Source organism: Apium graveolens, chromosome 2, assembly GCF_009905375.1.
Source record: "Apium graveolens cultivar Ventura chromosome 2, ASM990537v1, whole genome shotgun sequence".
NCBI lineage: Eukaryota > Viridiplantae > Streptophyta > Magnoliopsida > Apiales > Apiaceae > Apium > Apium graveolens.
In genome coordinates, this window is record NC_133648.1 from 44,201,625 (window position 1) to 44,220,372 (window position 18,748).

General features: G+C 33.8%; 1 protein-coding gene across 5 annotated transcripts; it reads left to right on the top strand.

Moving 5' to 3' along the window:
• The first annotated feature begins 2,492 nt into the window (after positions 1 to 2,492).
• LOC141707347 (E3 SUMO-protein ligase SIZ1-like) lies at positions 2,493 to 18,291 on the top strand. 5 transcript variants are annotated; one of them, XM_074510468.1, is made up of 18 exons: positions 2,493 to 2,581; positions 2,841 to 2,954; positions 3,199 to 3,279; positions 4,167 to 4,209; positions 5,051 to 5,108; positions 6,586 to 6,763; positions 9,341 to 9,474; positions 10,465 to 10,533; positions 11,758 to 11,878; positions 11,965 to 12,040; positions 12,193 to 12,266; positions 12,472 to 12,579; positions 14,765 to 14,926; positions 15,922 to 16,026; positions 16,123 to 16,203; positions 16,288 to 17,410; positions 17,709 to 18,008; positions 18,105 to 18,291. In XM_074510468.1, exons 2-17 carry the CDS (start codon positions 2,937 to 2,939, stop codon positions 17,873 to 17,875), a joined length of 2,598 nt encoding a protein of 865 aa, XP_074366569.1. In that variant the 5' UTR covers positions 2,493 to 2,581; positions 2,841 to 2,936; the 3' UTR covers positions 17,876 to 18,008; positions 18,105 to 18,291. The 5 variants fall into 5 exon arrangements, with proteins under 5 accessions (XP_074366569.1, XP_074366571.1, XP_074366572.1 ...); XM_074510470.1 differs by having other exon boundaries at positions 17,709 to 17,968; XM_074510471.1 differs by having other exon boundaries at positions 11,791 to 11,878.
• The last annotated feature ends 457 nt before the right edge of the window (positions 18,292 to 18,748 follow it).

Here is an 18,748-nt window from a genome sequence, read left to right on the forward strand (position 1 = left end):
GTTCAAACTCGATAAATTTGGGATAAAATACAAGTTTGAAGAGGAAACTGTGTTCGATAAAATTATCAAGCACTAAAAATTGAATAACAATATATATAAAAGTAAAATAATTGACTTAATTAACAACCAACTAAAAAATATTCAAATTTATTTATAAACAAATAATTCATCAATTTGCTTAAAAGTATTTATATGTAGTAGCGTAATAATAAGTAATGCGCAAATTATATAGTAGAAATTTGTAGAATCACGGTTAATAAAAATAATCGAGACCATACACATCCGACCTACTAAACCTAATTTTAGCATCGTCACATAAATCCTAAAAATAAATTATATTTCATTTTGAAAGTCATAATAATCTGTCAACATCATCCCACGTATAATGACCAAGGAAATAAAGAAATATTATAAAGTATAATGAGATAAAATCTCCAACAAAATTTTAATATTTTAGAGTGAAATCAAATATATATCTTTTGGTAGAAATATGAAAATTCATATGATAACCCATTTTGTTATTACCATAATTTTACATAACCCTTAATCAATTAACTTATTTTATATCATCGCATTCAAATTATGGAATGACTATCATTATTATCCATCACCTTTACTGATTGTCACATTTTAACAATCATAGGTTACCAAAATCAAATTGTTACAACCTCCAAACACCTAAAAAATAACCAATTAGATATTGAAATGACCAAAATTGATATATCTCGACAACTAGATTGTCATTCGCTACTACTTATCACCATGATTCTACTATAATCAATAATTACATACTATCACTATACATAGATATTAAAATACAAGCCAAAATCATCATAAAAATTACAAAACTCGACCAAATTTGAATATAATTAACGTGTCTGTAATATAAAACAAAGATAGAAAAACAACTTGAAAGAAATAAACAAATGATAGAAGAAGGATGCATTGATGAAGATACAATATAATCGATATATATATCATAAATAGATCTGAGAAATGGGTCGAGAGTAAAAATTAGAAAAAGATAAAGTAACAATCGAATTTCATTTTCCGCGATTTCGTCGAAAAGATGAAAACCGACGAATAATATTAAAAGAAATATATGTATATTATTTGTATGTGTAAAATATAAAATGAGTGGTCCAAATTCAGAGTAGTATAAAAATGAGTGATTGGGGTAACTTTGAAATCTATACTTTTCCAATTTTTTTATTGATTATTAATATAATAACTAGATAATACCGGACAAATTATCTGATAAATGGTAATAATGAATAATTTACCCGATAATATAAAATTATAGAGTTTTATAATACAATAACATAGTTATAACCTGACACCTAAACACCTAAATTAAGTAGTAATAATGATATTACGCAAAGGAAAAATGGGTAATTTTATATTTGTATATTATAATTTAATATCATTTTATTCCAGATACTATTAATAATTATGGTCTATGTTTCAGTGCATAACATGAGTAAAACGCTAGTTTGAAATATAATAATAGAAAAGTTAATAAATAAAGATAAAATCTCATCTATATATACTGAACTACTCGTAAATAATATAATAGAATATGTATACCAAATACTCGTATTATAACCGAGTTGATCAAGAACTTTTCCGATGGATTGACTTTTTGGTAAAATCAGATCAAACAAATATTTGAATAAATATATTATAAGTTTATATCCAACCATGATCCCCGTTAGCTAAAAAGCCTATGTGACAATCACATATAAATATTAGTTAAAAAAATAGCACTCCAACCGCATCATGTGTTAGCAAAAAATTTAGATATCCTGTATCTAATCTTATATATCTGTTGAGATGTAGGCCTTAGCTAAATCATCCACGTCGGATTTTATCCATGTTTAAATCTAAATCTACACATTAATAAATACATATATTTATATAATATTTAATACATAAATATTAAAATTATTATTTTGTAAACAATATGTTTAATTTATATAATCTTTAAGTGTGGAAATATTATTATCTTATTAACAAAAAATATTAATTATTTTTAACATATTGTATGTATATATATAATATTATATATATTAGTAATTTTATATTAAATATATTTTTGTTATATTTATATGTTATTATCTTTCCAGTTATAATAATTATTAAATTGCAATTATATTTTTTTTTCATGTATTGAGTTAAGTATTAACTAAATTTATTTAATTATTTTAAATATATATAATATATATGTATACATAAATCTGAAAAATAGGAATAAAATAATTTTTTTGAGTTAGTTAAAGATTTTCTTCGAACTGATCACGTGTTGAGTCCGAGTTTCTAGCGGTAATTTTCAGCCCTATTAATTTATATATGAGTTACAAATTTAAAAAGTTTTACCCCAAAAATAAATAAATATAAAATGTAAAATTTCCAAAATTGACTCTAAGTCCTAAGTTACACATTAGAACAGACAACCAGAACCCGGATGTGTTGAAATACATTAAACCCTATTGAACAAACATCTACACGTCCGTCTTACAAAACCAAAACCTCGTCCCAACATATGACTCGCATCTAAAACCCTCCACGCGACACTTCTCCAGTAAGTTCCAACTCAACCGACTTTACATTTTCATATGTATCTATTCTTATGTTTGTACACTTTGCTTTATTCCTTCACTTCTTGTTACAAATTCAATACAATTGTTGTACACTTATATATGTATGTATGCAGTGATGGTGTTTGTTTTACAATCAATATCAATGAGTTGTGTGTTTTATGTTTGCATTGTTATGAATTTAATATTTGATTGATTCTTGTTTAATGTTTTGATTTTTTTATTGATTATGTTTCGGTGTAGTGGTGATTGGCTGTTTTGATTGGCTTGGGTGCTGATTGTGATACTGTTTGGGCAAAAACAACAAGGGTTTTTCGTGTTTAGCGTATAGAAATCGCGATGGATTTAAGTTATAAGGTACTTCTTTAGCGCATTTTGTTTACTCTTATATTTAATTGCATGGGAAAAAATTGGATGCTCGTGTTGACGTAATCATTTTATACCTTGAAGGAAATAGTTTTGTTTATCGGTTATGATTGCGTGTAGTAGGTGGCGGATTGCCTATATCTTTTAAGCTATTTTAATTGGTTCTCTTTATTGATATTTTCAATTGTCTTTTTTAGTTGCAAGTGGTCTTTATATATATAGTTCCCCATTACAGGATAAATTGGCAATTTTCCGGGTAAAAGAGCTCAAGGATGTTTTAACACCTCTTGGTTTATCTAAGCAAGGAAAGAAGCAGGTTCAGCTTTCGAAATGTCTTTTGTTCCTTTTTGCTTTATTATCCTCATCAAGTTGATTATTAAAAGTTTTTGATTGGACTCTCCGGTTCTGTTGAATGGTCGTGGGATCTTAAAATCCTCCGGTCATTAACTTAGAAACTTTTTAATGTGCATAACCCCCTATCTCAGTATCTTGTTTTATAAAATGAAGATTAACGTGGCTTGGAGATAGTTTTCTTTCAGTTGGAGCTAAGTACTAGCTGAATTTGTAGAAGGTTAACAAAATCTTAAACCTTCTTGGCGGTCAGTTTGTATGTGTTTTACTTAGTTATCTAAATATACACCAGGTTGATATTTTGACGGCAAGCAACTATAATTGGAATCGTAAATTAAGATACTTGGGATATTTCACAGTTATGTTATAGACTTTTATAGGATTATCACAGTTGTCCATGTTCGATGCTCAATTGTAGTCATAATATTTGGTCTCTGATTCCTTTTTTCATAATTTTCTAAAATTATGAACTATATATTAGGTTATAGATTTTAAAAATTATGTTCACTTGGTAGTTACAAGTGCTAGGTCAAGTGTAATAGCTGGCTCATATCTGCTTCTGGTCATTACTGTTTAAAGTTTGCATCTTTTTTTCTCATGAACTACATGGGCACAGGTCCGAAGTTGTCCTATTTATATAATTTTTATCGGCACATCTTTTTTTTTGTTTTATCTCATTAACTCATTACTGAAGATTTTAGGGAAAAAAATTTCTCGTTCAATGGTGAACCCTGTTCCATCCTTTGCTAATAAACTTCATGAAACTTTTTGTACGAATTTTTATTCATGTAATGTGCTATGTTTTGGATGTCAAGGTAAAGTAGTCTGATTTGTTGCATGCTTATTTTGTAGGACCTAATTGACAGGATATTGACGACTCTCTCTGACGAACAAGGTAAGCCTTTTTCTCTAATTATTTGATGTTATTTTCTTTAACCAGTTTTAACAGAGGGAAGCTTTAATCAGTTTAATAGAATTAATTTGGAGTTAGAAGCTCAGTTTTCTCGACTCTTGTTAAAAGAGTTCTTTATTAAGCTTGATCAACTCTCTCCTTCTCTACACACACATGCATGTACGTGTGTTGAGGTTTTTTTGGGTAGTGACTGGGCTGTGATCCAGTTATCAAAGTTGTTTGTTTGTTGTTTGTTCTAGTACTTTATTATTCTTTTATTGATTGGGGTCCTACATCAATATTTTTGGTAGTGCAACCCCAACCTAGTAAATAGTTGGTATGGTAACTTATGTATTACTATTAGTTACTAGTAGTTAAGTTGAAGCGAGTCTGACATTACCTCTATTCTTAGACTGTAGTGTACAGTTATGTTGCACAGAACTTCTGGTATTTGTTACCTCCAATCTAAATTTACTTTTTACTTTTTTGTTGGACAAATGTTCCAATTAGATGTAGTATAAAATGATTTCCCAGCACTTGTTCTCCTACTTCATGGAACTCCTCTCCTTAATTTGTGCTAGATATACTAAAATTGAATTATCAGACAGAAATAATTGCATGGATGATGTATGTCACTATTAAGCACGAAGAGAGAAAACACTGTTTTTGACACTAAATAGTATATATATGGACTTTGATATGCTTAAAGAAGTAGCTGTTGGTGTTGTTATTAACTTCTAGAATTTTGAAAAGTTTAAGTGTACAAGGTTTGAACTCTGTATGATTACTTTTATATACAATCGTAGTCTTTCGTGGTGCCAATAGTATGTACATTGTGAAGCAGTTCCCGGAATGCTGGCCAGGAAGGAGGTGGCTACAAAACTTATAGATGACACTTACAGGTGCGCATTTTTTTTACATGAACATAGCATAAGCCTTCCGCACAATGGTACGAGTTTTAGTAATTGTTGTTATTCCCGTACTTCTATTACTTTGATTGTATGTACGTGTCTACATTATGCTTATTGATGTAAGTTCAATTGTTATAGCAAAGATGACACACCTGAAAATAAAATATTGTTACACCACAGTGAATATTTACTTATTCACAGAATTAAGGGTAAAGATGGTTTTCATTTTTATATTAGGTTTTATTGTGTGTAAAGCTAATCAATGGCTGAGATTGTGACGCAAAGAAAAATGAGAGTGCAGAAGTCTTTGCTACTATTGCAATGCATCAATGACACCCTCTGGTGCAATAACTATAAGTTCTAGGAGTGCGGTTGTGGGGGGGGGTGTTCTATTACCAGGTATAGGGTTGTCTTGCTTAACAACTAGCTTGAGTTGGGAATATCTTATTCGTCGTCTTTGTGTGTAGAAGCTTAGCTTTGACCTTCAGTCTTCCGTGCACGATGTTCATTACTTATAACGTGATTTTCCCTCTCGCAATCTTTTTGGCTGCAAACTTCAAGGGTCTTTAACCTATATTATGACACAGTTTGGTTTCGAATTTCTGAAGTTTTGGGTTTTGTTGGGTTTGCTTTGGTTTTGAGCCAAACCACTGTTCTTTCTGTTACTTTGAAAGTAGATGCTTCAGCTTCAGTCACTCAGTTTTCGATATTTTCTTGTTTATTTCTCATCAAACGAAGGCATCTTCTTCTGGAAACCCTAGCTATTCTTAGCAAAGTATTGGGGGGATTCTCATTGCTATAAATCAAACAAGCATGAAACTTATGCTTGCATATTCGTCCATAGGTCAAATTGGATATGTAATTATTGGAATAATTGTTGCCTTGTTGGCCCACCACTAGATGGACGTATCAGTGTATCACGTATGATATATTTGAGAAACTTTTAAATTATTTTTTGGTGAAGTAGCACAATAAATCTGTTAATTGCTTTAATTATGTTCAAACAAACCACACCCTTGTAACAAGCTTTTGCTGATTGCAAATTAGTTTGTTGCCTTCCATCGTAAGTGGATTATTGTTCTCATTTCCTAGAGTGACTTGTGTCTCAATTCCTAATTAATCATGTTCTATGTTGAGCCATCGGGGGGATTGTTTAAGATTCTGTTTTAACTAATCAAGATTCTTCATTCTGCAAGGCAAGTTGTAATCATTATTTGACACGGGAACAATAAGTGCTTGTAGAAGGTTTGTTACTGACTTTGGAGGAATATAATAGTTTCTTGCTTGCTTATAGTTTCTCATCTCTCCTTAATTTAATTTGTGGATGTCAAGGCTATTTAAAGCATTCTCTTCTTCTATTCTTTGAATTCTTTCAAAATCATTTCCCTTCTTATGTTTTTATTGGATAACACATCTTTTTCTGCTCTAAATTTTAACTTCGTTGTGCTACTTTTGTTGCTACCGCCAGAAAAATGCATTTGCCTACTGCAAAATTTGATTTGGAATCAAAAGGAAAAACTGTTTCAGATAACAAGAAGGCTGTTTCAGATAGCAACAGTGTGAAGCTTAAAGAACCCGAAGTTTCTTATCAGATGGAAAAGATTCGCTGTCCCTGTGGCAGTTCATTGCAGGATTCATTAATTCAGGTTCCATAATTCACTATTCTCCCATATTATAGACCTCGCTCTTCCATAGTTTTCTCCTGCAACTGAGTATATGTCTTCGCAAACAGTCAACACACGTTTGTGATGTAATATCACTATTGCTTGTGTATTATCTCATAAATTTAAACCGTTAAAATTGGAAGCATGTTATTTATGTTCTGATTTATATTCCTGGGTGTTCTTTTGATGATTTTATTCCCAAAGTTTATTTTGTTATTTTTGGATCAACTATATCTTAGTGTTTTTGTTTTACATTGTTCGATTACTACCCATGTGTTCCCTTTACCGATGAATCTGTATAACAGAAGTTGCTTTTGTGCTTTTGGTTATCTGCTCCTAGAACTACTAGTCGTTGGATTTTCTACACAATGATGCATCTGTTCAATAATTTAATCTCATATCTGGTCTACAGTAACGTAACTGTCAATTTTGTATCTCTCTCCGGGCATGTATAACTTGACTTAGATATGTTGATTCAGTAATTTGTGAATTTTTATGAGTTATTTACAGCTGCTCATCCACAGTTATTCTACCTGTAGAAATTTTGATGTCCTTAGCTTTTATTATAGCCTTTCTTTTCCTGTCAGTTTCGTGTTTCTTCAAGAATTCTTTCTGGGAAGGGATAAATAATTACAAATATATACTTGAGGTGGCTGTCAGTTGTTTTAGAAGAATTTTAATTTTGTCCGGTAGTTGAATGTGCTAAAAAGTTCCAAGCAAAACTGTGACGCAATTGACCACATAACTTTTCTGGGTTCAAGTCTCTCTCTCTCTCTCTCTCTCTCTCTCTCTCTCTCTCTCTCTCTCTCTCTCTCTCTCCCTCTCCCTCTCTCCCTCCCTCTCTCCCCCCCTCTCTATACACAAACACACACGCGCACATGCATACTATTTTGTTGTTAATTCTTTTCTCCTCTTTGAATCTCATTATACTTGTGTTCTCTACGCATATACGGATTTAGTAATTGCATTGTAACTATTTCTCTCATGCTAAATTTGGTTTATGCTTTGAATTGTTTTAGCTGACGAATTTTGCTAACTCAGGCCCTGGGAGCTGGGGGGTATGGAAAACTGTTGACGAATTCACTTTAATTTATCTTTTCTTTTAAGTATCCATTAAGATACTTCAGTAAGCAGCTTCATGTACTTCTAGGATAAACTATATGGATCCAACAATAGTTGCGGGCTTGGATCTGATGTGGTTGCTTCAAAGCATAAGTTTCGTTTTAGTTGAAACATGTAATGACCATTTTATTTTATGAACATTTTAGAAGGCCTTTATATCACACTTGAGATGCTCTTCTAATTTCAGTATGTCGGTCGTGACATCGCCACTTTGATGTTGGATTTAGTAATTTTGAAAATAAGAATCTTGTGTTCTTGTGTTGGGCCAGAGAGGGGAATCATGGAATCTTAAGCGACTTTTTGGGTGGTTTATATAGTTTCCAACAAATCCATGATCTTTGAATGAGACTCTGTAGTAAAGGACAAGGGTTTTTTGTTTGCGGGGAAGGATTGTGGAGTTCGGATATTTTCTGGCTTCTATGAGGACAACTTCTGCTAGATTCGTTCCAAAGTAGGGTGTAAATGAGTCAAACTGTTTGTAAACGAGTCATTTACGGAAACTTGTAGAACACATTTTGAAGTGCTTGGGATTCTTGGTTTATTATCCTTCCACGGTTTTTGTCATTTTCGGAGAGATGTTGATTTGCTTAACGCTTGTTGAGGCCATTTTGGAAAACAAGATCGTTTTAATACATGTCCAAGTTCATTTTTCAATCTTCAAAGCAGTTATCTTCTTTCCCATGGTAGTTATGTCTAGGTATTTGAGAAATGTTAAATGTATTTGGAATTAGGTAAGTCCTACGTGAATAATGCCATAGGCTCGGGTTTTTCTCGATCTATTTTTTTAAAATTATGTCATCAAATTTTATTTTTTTAGTTAAAATTTTTACACTTTTTATATATTGTGCACATACACACACAAGCCTGGGGTCTTTCGGGAAACAACATATTATTCTTATGAATGAGGGGAAGGCTGCGTACATCTTACCCTCCTAGACCCTGCTAAAGCGGGATATACTGGGTATGTTTGGTTTGGTATATTATTGAGTCAAACCCAAGCCAAACCGTTCATATCGAACTTTTGTCCAGATGTGGTTAAATCAGTCGAGCTTTCGAGTCGAGGTCGAACATATCGAATTTTTTGTGAGCCTAGCTTGAAGCTTAAATTCAAATGCTTGGTTGAGTTCGAGCTCTAACTCAAGCCTGGCTGTGTTCGACTTGGTTCGGCTCGATTACACCCCTATTCTAAAGGATCTGATGTTAGTGCCATTACTTCTTTTATTAGAATATTTATTAGACCCCTATTTAAAATACCAGGAATTTATTAGAACATTTGTCGTCCTCCAGATAATTAGTACCATCACTTCTTTTATCGTTCTCGTGGGGCTGTATTGTCTGCCATGCTAGTATGTAGCTCTGCCGAGGGCACATGATCTGAACTGTCTTTTTTGTCTGTATGGTAATGCCTTTCGTGATGCAATGTATTTTTTAATGTAGTGTGAGGACTCAAGATGCAATATATGGCAGCACATTGGCTGTGTCATTATTCCAGAGAAATCTACAGTTGGTGTCGTTCCAGTTCCTCCCGAGACCTTTTACTGTGAACTCTGTAGACTGAGTCGTGCAGACCCGTAAGTAGCTTTGTTATTATTTTTGAGATTGTAGTTTATAGGTCTCTGGTATATAAATTTGACAATATTTCTGGATGCAATTGTTGATCTTAATGTATTTTATTTTATTTTCAATTTTGCTTGTTAACTTGATCTTGGATCTCTTTGAAGTCGTCTAAGCATAATTTGTTTTAGTTAATTGTTCAGATTTTTTGCTTTTGTTTGTGTTGTATCAATTCTGTTATCTTGTTAGCTATCTCTTCTTTATTTGTGGGGGTCTTTAGTTTCTTAATGTCGTTGGCTACCATGATAGTATAGCCAACTATTGCTGCGTATGTGTATTGATGGTGAAGGTTCTTACTGTGAGGGAACCAAAAAGTGATCAATTCTGATCTGACCAAAAGATCCATATACATTCTATATTAACAACTACTACTATAATTTGATGGGTGTATATCATTATGACATTTTGTCCTAGACAATGTTTTATTTTACATCATAAAATTTCAGTGGTAAAGAACACCCTGATCTATTTTTACAAATCATGAAGCTATTGGAGTCCAACGTTTTAATTAAACATTCTTCTTGAGGACACCTGTTTTACTTGCAAACTAATATTAATTTTCTTGCATTGGTAAACATGGATTTTTTATGAGCTACCTGCCTAATCTAAAGTACTTGTAATTACGTTATATTCTATCTAACTATCTTAGACGATTCAATCTGTCCCATGATATAAAATATATGTTAATCTCGTGAAACAAAATTTATCAGGATGCTACATCAGATGACTGCATCTTGTAACACCTATATTACATATTTAGATTACAAGAAATAAAGAGTTTTAAGCTTATCGTTGTCATACTAGGGATAAGAGGGAGATAGAAACATGGACACATTGTCTCATTATTTGCATCAACTTCTTTCTAAATCAAGTCTTTTGTTGTACACCTATTTCACAGCGGCGACATATACCATCAGTTGTGATCTTATGAACTCTTTTCCTTGCAGATTCTGGGTGACAATAGCACATCCTTTATATCCTGCAAAATTGAGTACTTTAAATGTTCAAAGTGATGGGTGAGCAAATACTTGTTTATAATTTCATGTGCTATTTCATCATGTTACCTTAATACATTTTATTGTGAATACATGTGATTTAACTTTGGTATGATTGGCCGGAGACAATTCTATTAAGTATGGTGTTTCTAAAAGCCATAAAAGAGATAAAGATCTACTAATTTTCAACTTAGGTAATCTTTATTAGTTCCACTACTAAATACTTGTGAACATCTTACATAAATGACTGATATTCAAATATAATTGAATTTGGAGCATCTGCTATAGGGGTTGCCAATTATTGACAAGTCATCACAAATATATATATATCACTCATGGCAACTTCTGTTCAGAAGCTACTTCAATAGTTGGCAAATGCAAAAGTTGGCAATGTGGTCCATACATAAATTAAAGAGATGACATAATAAGATAGGGAAATACAAAAATGAGTATTTGTACCTTTGGAAAAAAAATTGTGTTTTAACCTTAGTTACCCAGACTCTTCATTTTGCTTCAAGTACCCGTGCCGGACACTCGACACTCGGACATGGGTATAGACACTCGGACACTTATTTTAGGCCAAAAACATGTAAATTTTTCAGAATATTGCCGAGTCCGACACTTGGATACGAACCCGTGTCCGACACCCATACCCGAGTCCGGGTAACATAGGTTTTAACTAGTGTGTGAAGTTGCCAAGTATTGGAAACTTAGGTCGACAACCTTTAGGCAACCATACAACTCCAATGGTTTGACAACGTTAGGCAACCATACAACTCGAATAGGTTGGCACCAAACGAACCGTGCCACATAAGCATTGGCGACCCCTATTGGAGATGCTCTTACACTTCAATCCTCCTCCCTCCCAACTCCTTTTGTCCTCCATGTATTTGATCCTCTACCTTTTCCTTTTTCCCATAAGAGTGAACCTTTTTGTGTGAAATGGTTGATGATTATAGTGATTTTCTCTTTAAACAACCTGCCATTTGTCAGCTAATGTATTTTCCAAGTAAAAGTGTTGAAGTCCCATTCTAATCTTGGATAGTACTTCCATTCCACCATAGGGTCCCTACTCGAAATTATCTATCATAATCTTTTATTTTTAACTGGAAATTGTTTATTGTTCTATTTAATATATTCTTTTGTGCATAATTGTTTATTGAGTGTCTTGTTTTGTGCATAATTACTTTATTGAGTGTCTTCTTTTGTGCATAATTGCATAAACGATGGTGGATATGAGGTTAGCTTATGGTGCAATTGCAAAAATAATTTTTTCAGTACCAATCCAGTCCAGAGTATCGAGAAATCATTTCACCTTACAAGAGCGGACAAGGACTTGTTGGCAAAGCCAGAATATGATGTTCAGGTTTGATCTTGAATGTATTTATTTAGGATATCTGCTTTCTTTATTAAGAATTTAGTGTTCTTATGGTAGTCATCGTCAAATTGCAGGCATGGTGCATCCTTCTTAATGACAAGGTTTCATTTAGGCTGCATTGGCCACAATATGCAGATCTGCAGGTTAATGGTATGGACTGTGCAAGTTTCTTATATCTTGTTTAATGTTTTTACGAAACAGCCCAGCTGAAATATTTATCATTCTTATGGACTTTATGTGTCATTATTTTTCGTCGTTGTGTAATTTTTCTTATCAATTTCTCATTATACATGGCCTAATAGGTGTGCCAGTGCGAGTAATAAATAGACCTGGCTCACAATTGTTAGGGGCTAATGGTCGCGATGATGGCGCTGTTGTAAGTTTTCTCACCTTTAATTATTGCATAATCTTGTATCCTATGATTCTCCCCAACTGCTGGGAACATGTGCCAGTCCTTTATGTATTGGCTTTTGTTTCATCAGCGAGAGCAGTGCTTGCCCTGATACATCACAATCTTACTTACCTTGTACAAAGACTAGCAGCTCCTGGTCTGAATACATTGTTTACTTCTTTTTTGTCAGATAACACCATACACCAAAGATGGAGTTAACAAGATTTCCTTAACAGGATGCGACGCTCGATTATTCTGTATGGGTGTCAGAATTGCAAGGAGGCGTACAGTTCAACAGGTAGGCTTGTCTCTTTCATTGCTGTGCAATGTTTGTTGCAGCTCCACATGTAAAGCGTTACCTTGAGTAGAAATAGATGTGCATGTTTGTTGCAGCTCCTCGCATAAAGTGTTACCCTGAGAAGAATTGGGCTTGGTGTGTATTTTCTTTGTACTTCATTGGTGCCTACATATTAGTATTAATTGACCAAATTTTAATACATATTAGTTGTATGTCACAATTCCAAACTCTCAGATGCATTGCAAACCTATAATTTATGCATCTGTTCATGTTTGCTAACTTTTTGAGGGTTTCTTTTTGTCAAATTCTTATTATAAATACTATACGTCTGGGTGTAGGAAACATATTTAATAAAAATGTAGTCATTCAAATATAAATTGGATGAACATGTTCTCACGAATTAGCACAAATGTACCAAATCTGAATTGCGAAATTGCAAGTGGTAATCAGCCAAAGTGCAAGTACACAAAATACAGCATACTCATTTTTTATGTGAAAATGACATAATAGACGAAGTTTATTAGTTGTTAAGTGCTTTACATTTTACAACTAATAGAAATTGTAAGCTCATTTAAATCTACAGGGCTGGCAGATGAACTAGGTACAAAAGCAAATATGTCACCAATTTTGAAACAGAGGGAACAGTGTCATATCATATTTTGTATATTTGATATGCTGTTATATGTTATTAGGTTGTACAGATAGTTACCAATACGTCATTTAGTTGTTACTGTAATGATGTATAGAATGCATTGATCATGTAAGAAGATTATTATCGCTATTCTCCTGAGTGTGATGTTGCATTCAGAAGTTTGAGGTGTTATTGGATCTACAACCCCAAAGTGGACTTTACTTGTACTTGCGAGTTACAACTCAGCACCTTCACCATTGCAGAACGATGTAGGATAAACCAACAATCTTCCTATCCCCCCATCGGGATGGCTTCACCTAGGCTGATCTCGGAACCTACTCGGTTTTAAGTAGAGGATAGTTGTAGTTAATATCAATTTTAATGTAGTTCTCTAAGAGAAATTGTAATTTGAGCAACTAAATATTTCTTTTGACTATAGTGAATATAAAAATATATTTTTGTACTTCTTATATGATAGAACTGAATAAACGATGCATGTGTTTTTTTAGTTTTGTTATAAATTTTAAATTTTCTTTTTGGTTTTCATTAGTATTTGAGTTTGTTGAAATTGTAATGTACTCCCTCCGTCCCTCCAGGTTCTTTACATTGGGGGACAGGGGATCGGCACGCATTTTAAGGCCCCCGTAAAGTATGGTTCCCTAAATAATTTTAATTATTTTTTTTCCTTTTAAATAAAAATATAATGCTTAAATATTTTTAGAGAAAAAAGAAAATTTTAAAAATAAATTATAGAACTATACTTTATAGTAGCCTTAAAATGCGTGCCAAGTTTTGAGGAAAAAGTATGTAAAGAAATGAGTGGGACGGAGGGAGTATGTGTGATTGGGTGAAGGCCGTTGTACCTCAAAGAGAACTGCCTTTAATACCCTACTTTGTTAGAGATTGCCTCCGATAAGTGTGATCAGTTGGTAAGGCTGGTATTTGTGCTGGATGCGCATGCTGCATGGGCATGTCTAGTTTTTAGGTAGGGTAATGAGTCAAAGTAGGCTACGGAGGTGAGATGAGCAATTAAGGCTAGACGTGATAGCCTTAATCTTGTTTTAGGACATGGTCCACGTAAGATTTCTGGGAGATGCCAAAAGGGGTTTACATAAAGGTTTGTTTGTAAGGAGTGGAAGTTACAGCATACGGGGGAGGCTTGGGGAGCCACCTCATAGCTCGTACTTTTCACATTTACATATTGGAGCTCGCGTATGATGGTTATGCTTGTTTTATTTGATAAGTTGATCCTTCTTTTAGCTTCGTCTGATAATTTTGATATTGTTCATCTGCTTTTGCGGCGATTCTTTGGTCGGGTTCTCATTAACTCATTGTTTACCAGTATCTGTACTTCTGCCTTCCAGTGCTGCTCTATTTTTATTTTATTGTATATAAAATTCAATGTTGAAGGAATCTTTTCCCTCATTAACTTTATTGCAGTCATACCAAGAGGATCAGAACTCTTTGAGCTCTCATAATGGATTTTCTTAGACATCTGCATAGATATTTGCATCTTGTGGTTATCTTATTCTTTTCTTTTGTATGTTTTAACAGATTCTTAGCCTAATTCCGAAGGAATGCGACGGGGAGCAGTTTGAAGATTCTCTTTCCCGTGTTCGCTACTGCGTTGGTGGAGGAGCTGCCACAAAGAATGCTGATAGTGATAGTGATCTTGAAGTTGTTGCTGATTCTATAGTGGTGAAGCTGTGTTGTCCTGTGAGTGGTAGTTGGGCTTTGTATTTTATGATCACGAGACTTGTATTTATTTTTGTATATATTTACATTATTGCACATGTTGATATTCTGTGTTTGCTTTTCCTTTATGGTTTCTTTTCCTTGAGCTATAGAGTTTCTGTCATCATATAGAGTACTTAAAATTTAAAGAGTCAAATATTATATTGAAAGAAAAAAAAATGCTCGGATGTCTGTGTATAAATCAACACATTTTGTATAGATGTTTCATTCTCTCTATTGTAGAATCTCTGCCAGTTATATACTGAACCTTCTCATTGGATGTTTTGCATATTTTTTACTCAATAATGAAGTGCCAGATGTCCTTACCCATGTCTGATTGTCGAGTGTCTGACATGGGTACACAAGGTGAAATTGTGATAGGAGTTGGGGCAACATTAGCAGATATCCACACTTTAGTTCCTGGATTGGACTGCAAGTAAACTTCAATTTTTGACTCGTGCAGTTAAACTTATTCTGGTCATGTTTAAAGAATAATTTTTGTGAGGTATTATATAATGAATATGTGAAACACTTTGTTTATGCTTATCTAAACGGAAGGGTACGTGTTAAATGTATATACGAGATTCTAGTTGCATCAAATGTTAAGTCATAGTCATCATTTTTTTTCCTATTTATGAATTCTTCGTAACCAAATGCTATGGATGAGATGGTCCTTATTTGCATCTTGTTTGTTTATATCCACGAGTACATTTGGAACTTTGCCAATAGATGTTAGAAAATGTCACTGTTCCAGAAATTTCTACTGTTTTAGTTGTTTTTATGAAGTCTATAGCTACTTGTATTTTAAAATGCATAAAGGGAATGTTTGAATATATTATACCATTATGCAGTTGAAATGAGTAACTGTAATTGCAATAACAAGTTTTTTTGTGCTAAGAATCTCTATGTGTGAAGTAATTTAGAATTGTGATGTATGAGTGTTACGTCTGACATTGAATCATGCGTATGGGACACAGATGAGTGGCTTAAGGATGAAGGTAGCTGGAAGATTTAAACCATGCGTGCACATGGGATGCTTTGATCTGGATGTTTTTGTGGAGATGAACCAGCGAACTAGGAAGGCAAGCAACTATGAGCAATAATTTTCTGTCCTCCTAGGTCATGTATTTATTCTGTTGGCAGTTGTGTGATTAAGCAAGCATTATATGTGTATGCAGTGGCAATGCCCCATTTGTCTAAAAAATTATTCTCTGGAGAATGTCATTATTGACCCATATTTCAATCGCATTACGTCCAAGGTAAGTCGGTGCTATGACTGCATATGTGATGAGGTTATAATTTTTAAATTTATCTTTGTAATGGTTTTTTTTCTCTAATTTAAGATGCGAACTTGTGGAGAAGATGTTACGGAGATTGAGGTGAAGCCTGACGGTTCTTGGCGTGTGAAGCCAGTAAATGAACGAAGGTGTCTTGGGGATCTTACACACTGGCACTTTCCTGATGGCAGTCTCTGCATGCAGAGAGATAATGAAGCTATATCTAAGTTGGAAGTCAATAAAATAGTCAAACATGAATGCACTTCAGAAGGTCATACTGGTTTAAAGCTTGGAATCAAGAAGAACACAAATGGGATCTGGGAAGTCAGCAAACCTGGAGAGTTTTCTGTGAATAGACGACAAGATAACATGGAAAATGGTCATATTATTATGAGCAGCAGTATTACTGGTAGTGGTAGAGTTGGTGAAGATCCCAGCGTCAATCAGGAAGGGGGTATAAACTTTGATTTCTCGACAAACAATGCAATAGAGCTCGACTCTGTTCCGCCTGACCAAATTCAGAGTGCAATAGTGGGGGATGCAGATGTTATTATTCTCAGTGATTCTGAAGAAGAAAATGAGCTCGTTGTCTCTTCTGGCCCGATATACAAAAGCAATGGATCAAATGCTGGATTCACGAATGATGTTCCTGCACAAGGAATATCTGATTCTTATCCTGAAAATTCTGGCCTGGGCCCTGAAGGGGGTTCATTCCTGGAAAATTTTGATAATAATGAAGGTGAGTTTGGGGTGCCTTTACCTTCTGCTGATCAACGAGGCCTCATTTTTCAGTTATTTGGATCTGAAGTAGATATTTCAGGCGCCGTGAATTGCTACTCACTAAATGCTGATACTGCGTCGGGTTCAACTTCTGTTCTCCCTGACTCTTCCCTTCATAATTCTACAACTGATATAAATGATAGCCTTGTTGATTATCCTTCAGTGTTTACTAATGATGATCCCACTCTTCAAAGTTTTATATCTTCAAGGCCTTCAGTTGCAGTAGGGCAGACTGGTTTGAGCAACCAATCAAATATGTCAAATGGTACTTCTACAGAGGATTGGACTTCCTTGAGGATAGGGAGTTGTCGAGGCGGAGCTTGTGATGAGCCTCCAGCTGAAACGGGATCAAATCCACAGAAGCGAGTACGCTCTAAAGAAGATGCTTTTGCTTCGTTGACAAACACGGGTATGGGCTTGTTTATTTGTCACTTTAGTTCTTTCTTTTCTATTTTCTGTTTGATTTCCTGGAATATATGATATTAAACAGCTACTGTACGTGATAGACTATTGAGAACTACCTTTTAAGCTTTTTGGTAAAAATGGGCCAAAATCAAACTTTTTAGATAAGAAAATACCATTTTTTTCAATATATTTGTGTTTTTCCGAAGAAGACCTGGAGAACTGGCTGAAGTTATAGACTGTTTATATTCTTTTCGAGCTATTTATGCAAGTTTTTTGATATTTATTCCCATCTGTTCTTGCAGCCTCATTGCTTTCTGATACAAATGACAACAGATCATTCAAGCTTCCTACAAATGGCAGTCCATCTGCCAACACAAGTAGGCTAGAATCGGGCCCATTCACATTTCCTCGCCAACGGCGTTCTGTAAGACCGAGACTCTATGTTTCAGTTGACTCGGATTCCGAGTAAAGGACTCGGTCAATGCACAAACTTATTCCCTAGTTAACAAGAGAGGCTTGAAAACAAGATGCACAAAACCTGAAAATATCTGCAGTTACCGAGGTAGTTGGAAGTTTGGAACTCAAAAAAGATGTATTTAATGGTAAAAGAAGTTGTCCTATTTCATTTTCATGATCAAGTTAAGTTTATAGATACAAGACTACAAGTATCTTATTAACTACAAATTTCACTTTTGCAGGTTGATTATAAAAAGTTCTCCTCGAGTTTCCGTATCCGTAGTTGCTGGTTTCCTGGTGACGCTTTGTAATATAGACATACAAGGGATTATTAATATCTTAATATATGTAAAATCCCTTTTACAAACCAATGTTTTTAAGCAAAATTGTGTTAAATCTCCAGCACTATTGTCAATCCCTTTTCTAAGATCCAATTTTGCATATCAGACTTCTTCCCCAAATCACCATTAGTAAGGACGATTCTCCTTTTCTGTTGAAAACTTAAGTTAGTATGAGTAATGTTGCAAGACTGCATACAATAGAAAAAGTGATATCAATGTGAAGTATACACAGTAATGTTATGACGAAATGCATATGCATGTTATATATATAAATATTGTAAATTTGGAAAAAAAATTTGATACTAGATTGTTCTAGGTTTATTTGTTTATTAATTTTATGTATTATTATTTTTTCTTTCACGCTTTCGGTACTTGTAGTTATACATCTGCCGATGGAAGGAAACCTTTTGAAATTCAGAAACTGTTACGTGTATAATGTGACTTAATATATGCATAATGCAAGTAGTCGAAAAGATGATTTTAATCATTTCGAAGTATAAAATATGTGATATTTTGTGATGATTTTTTGAAATGATATTTTTTCA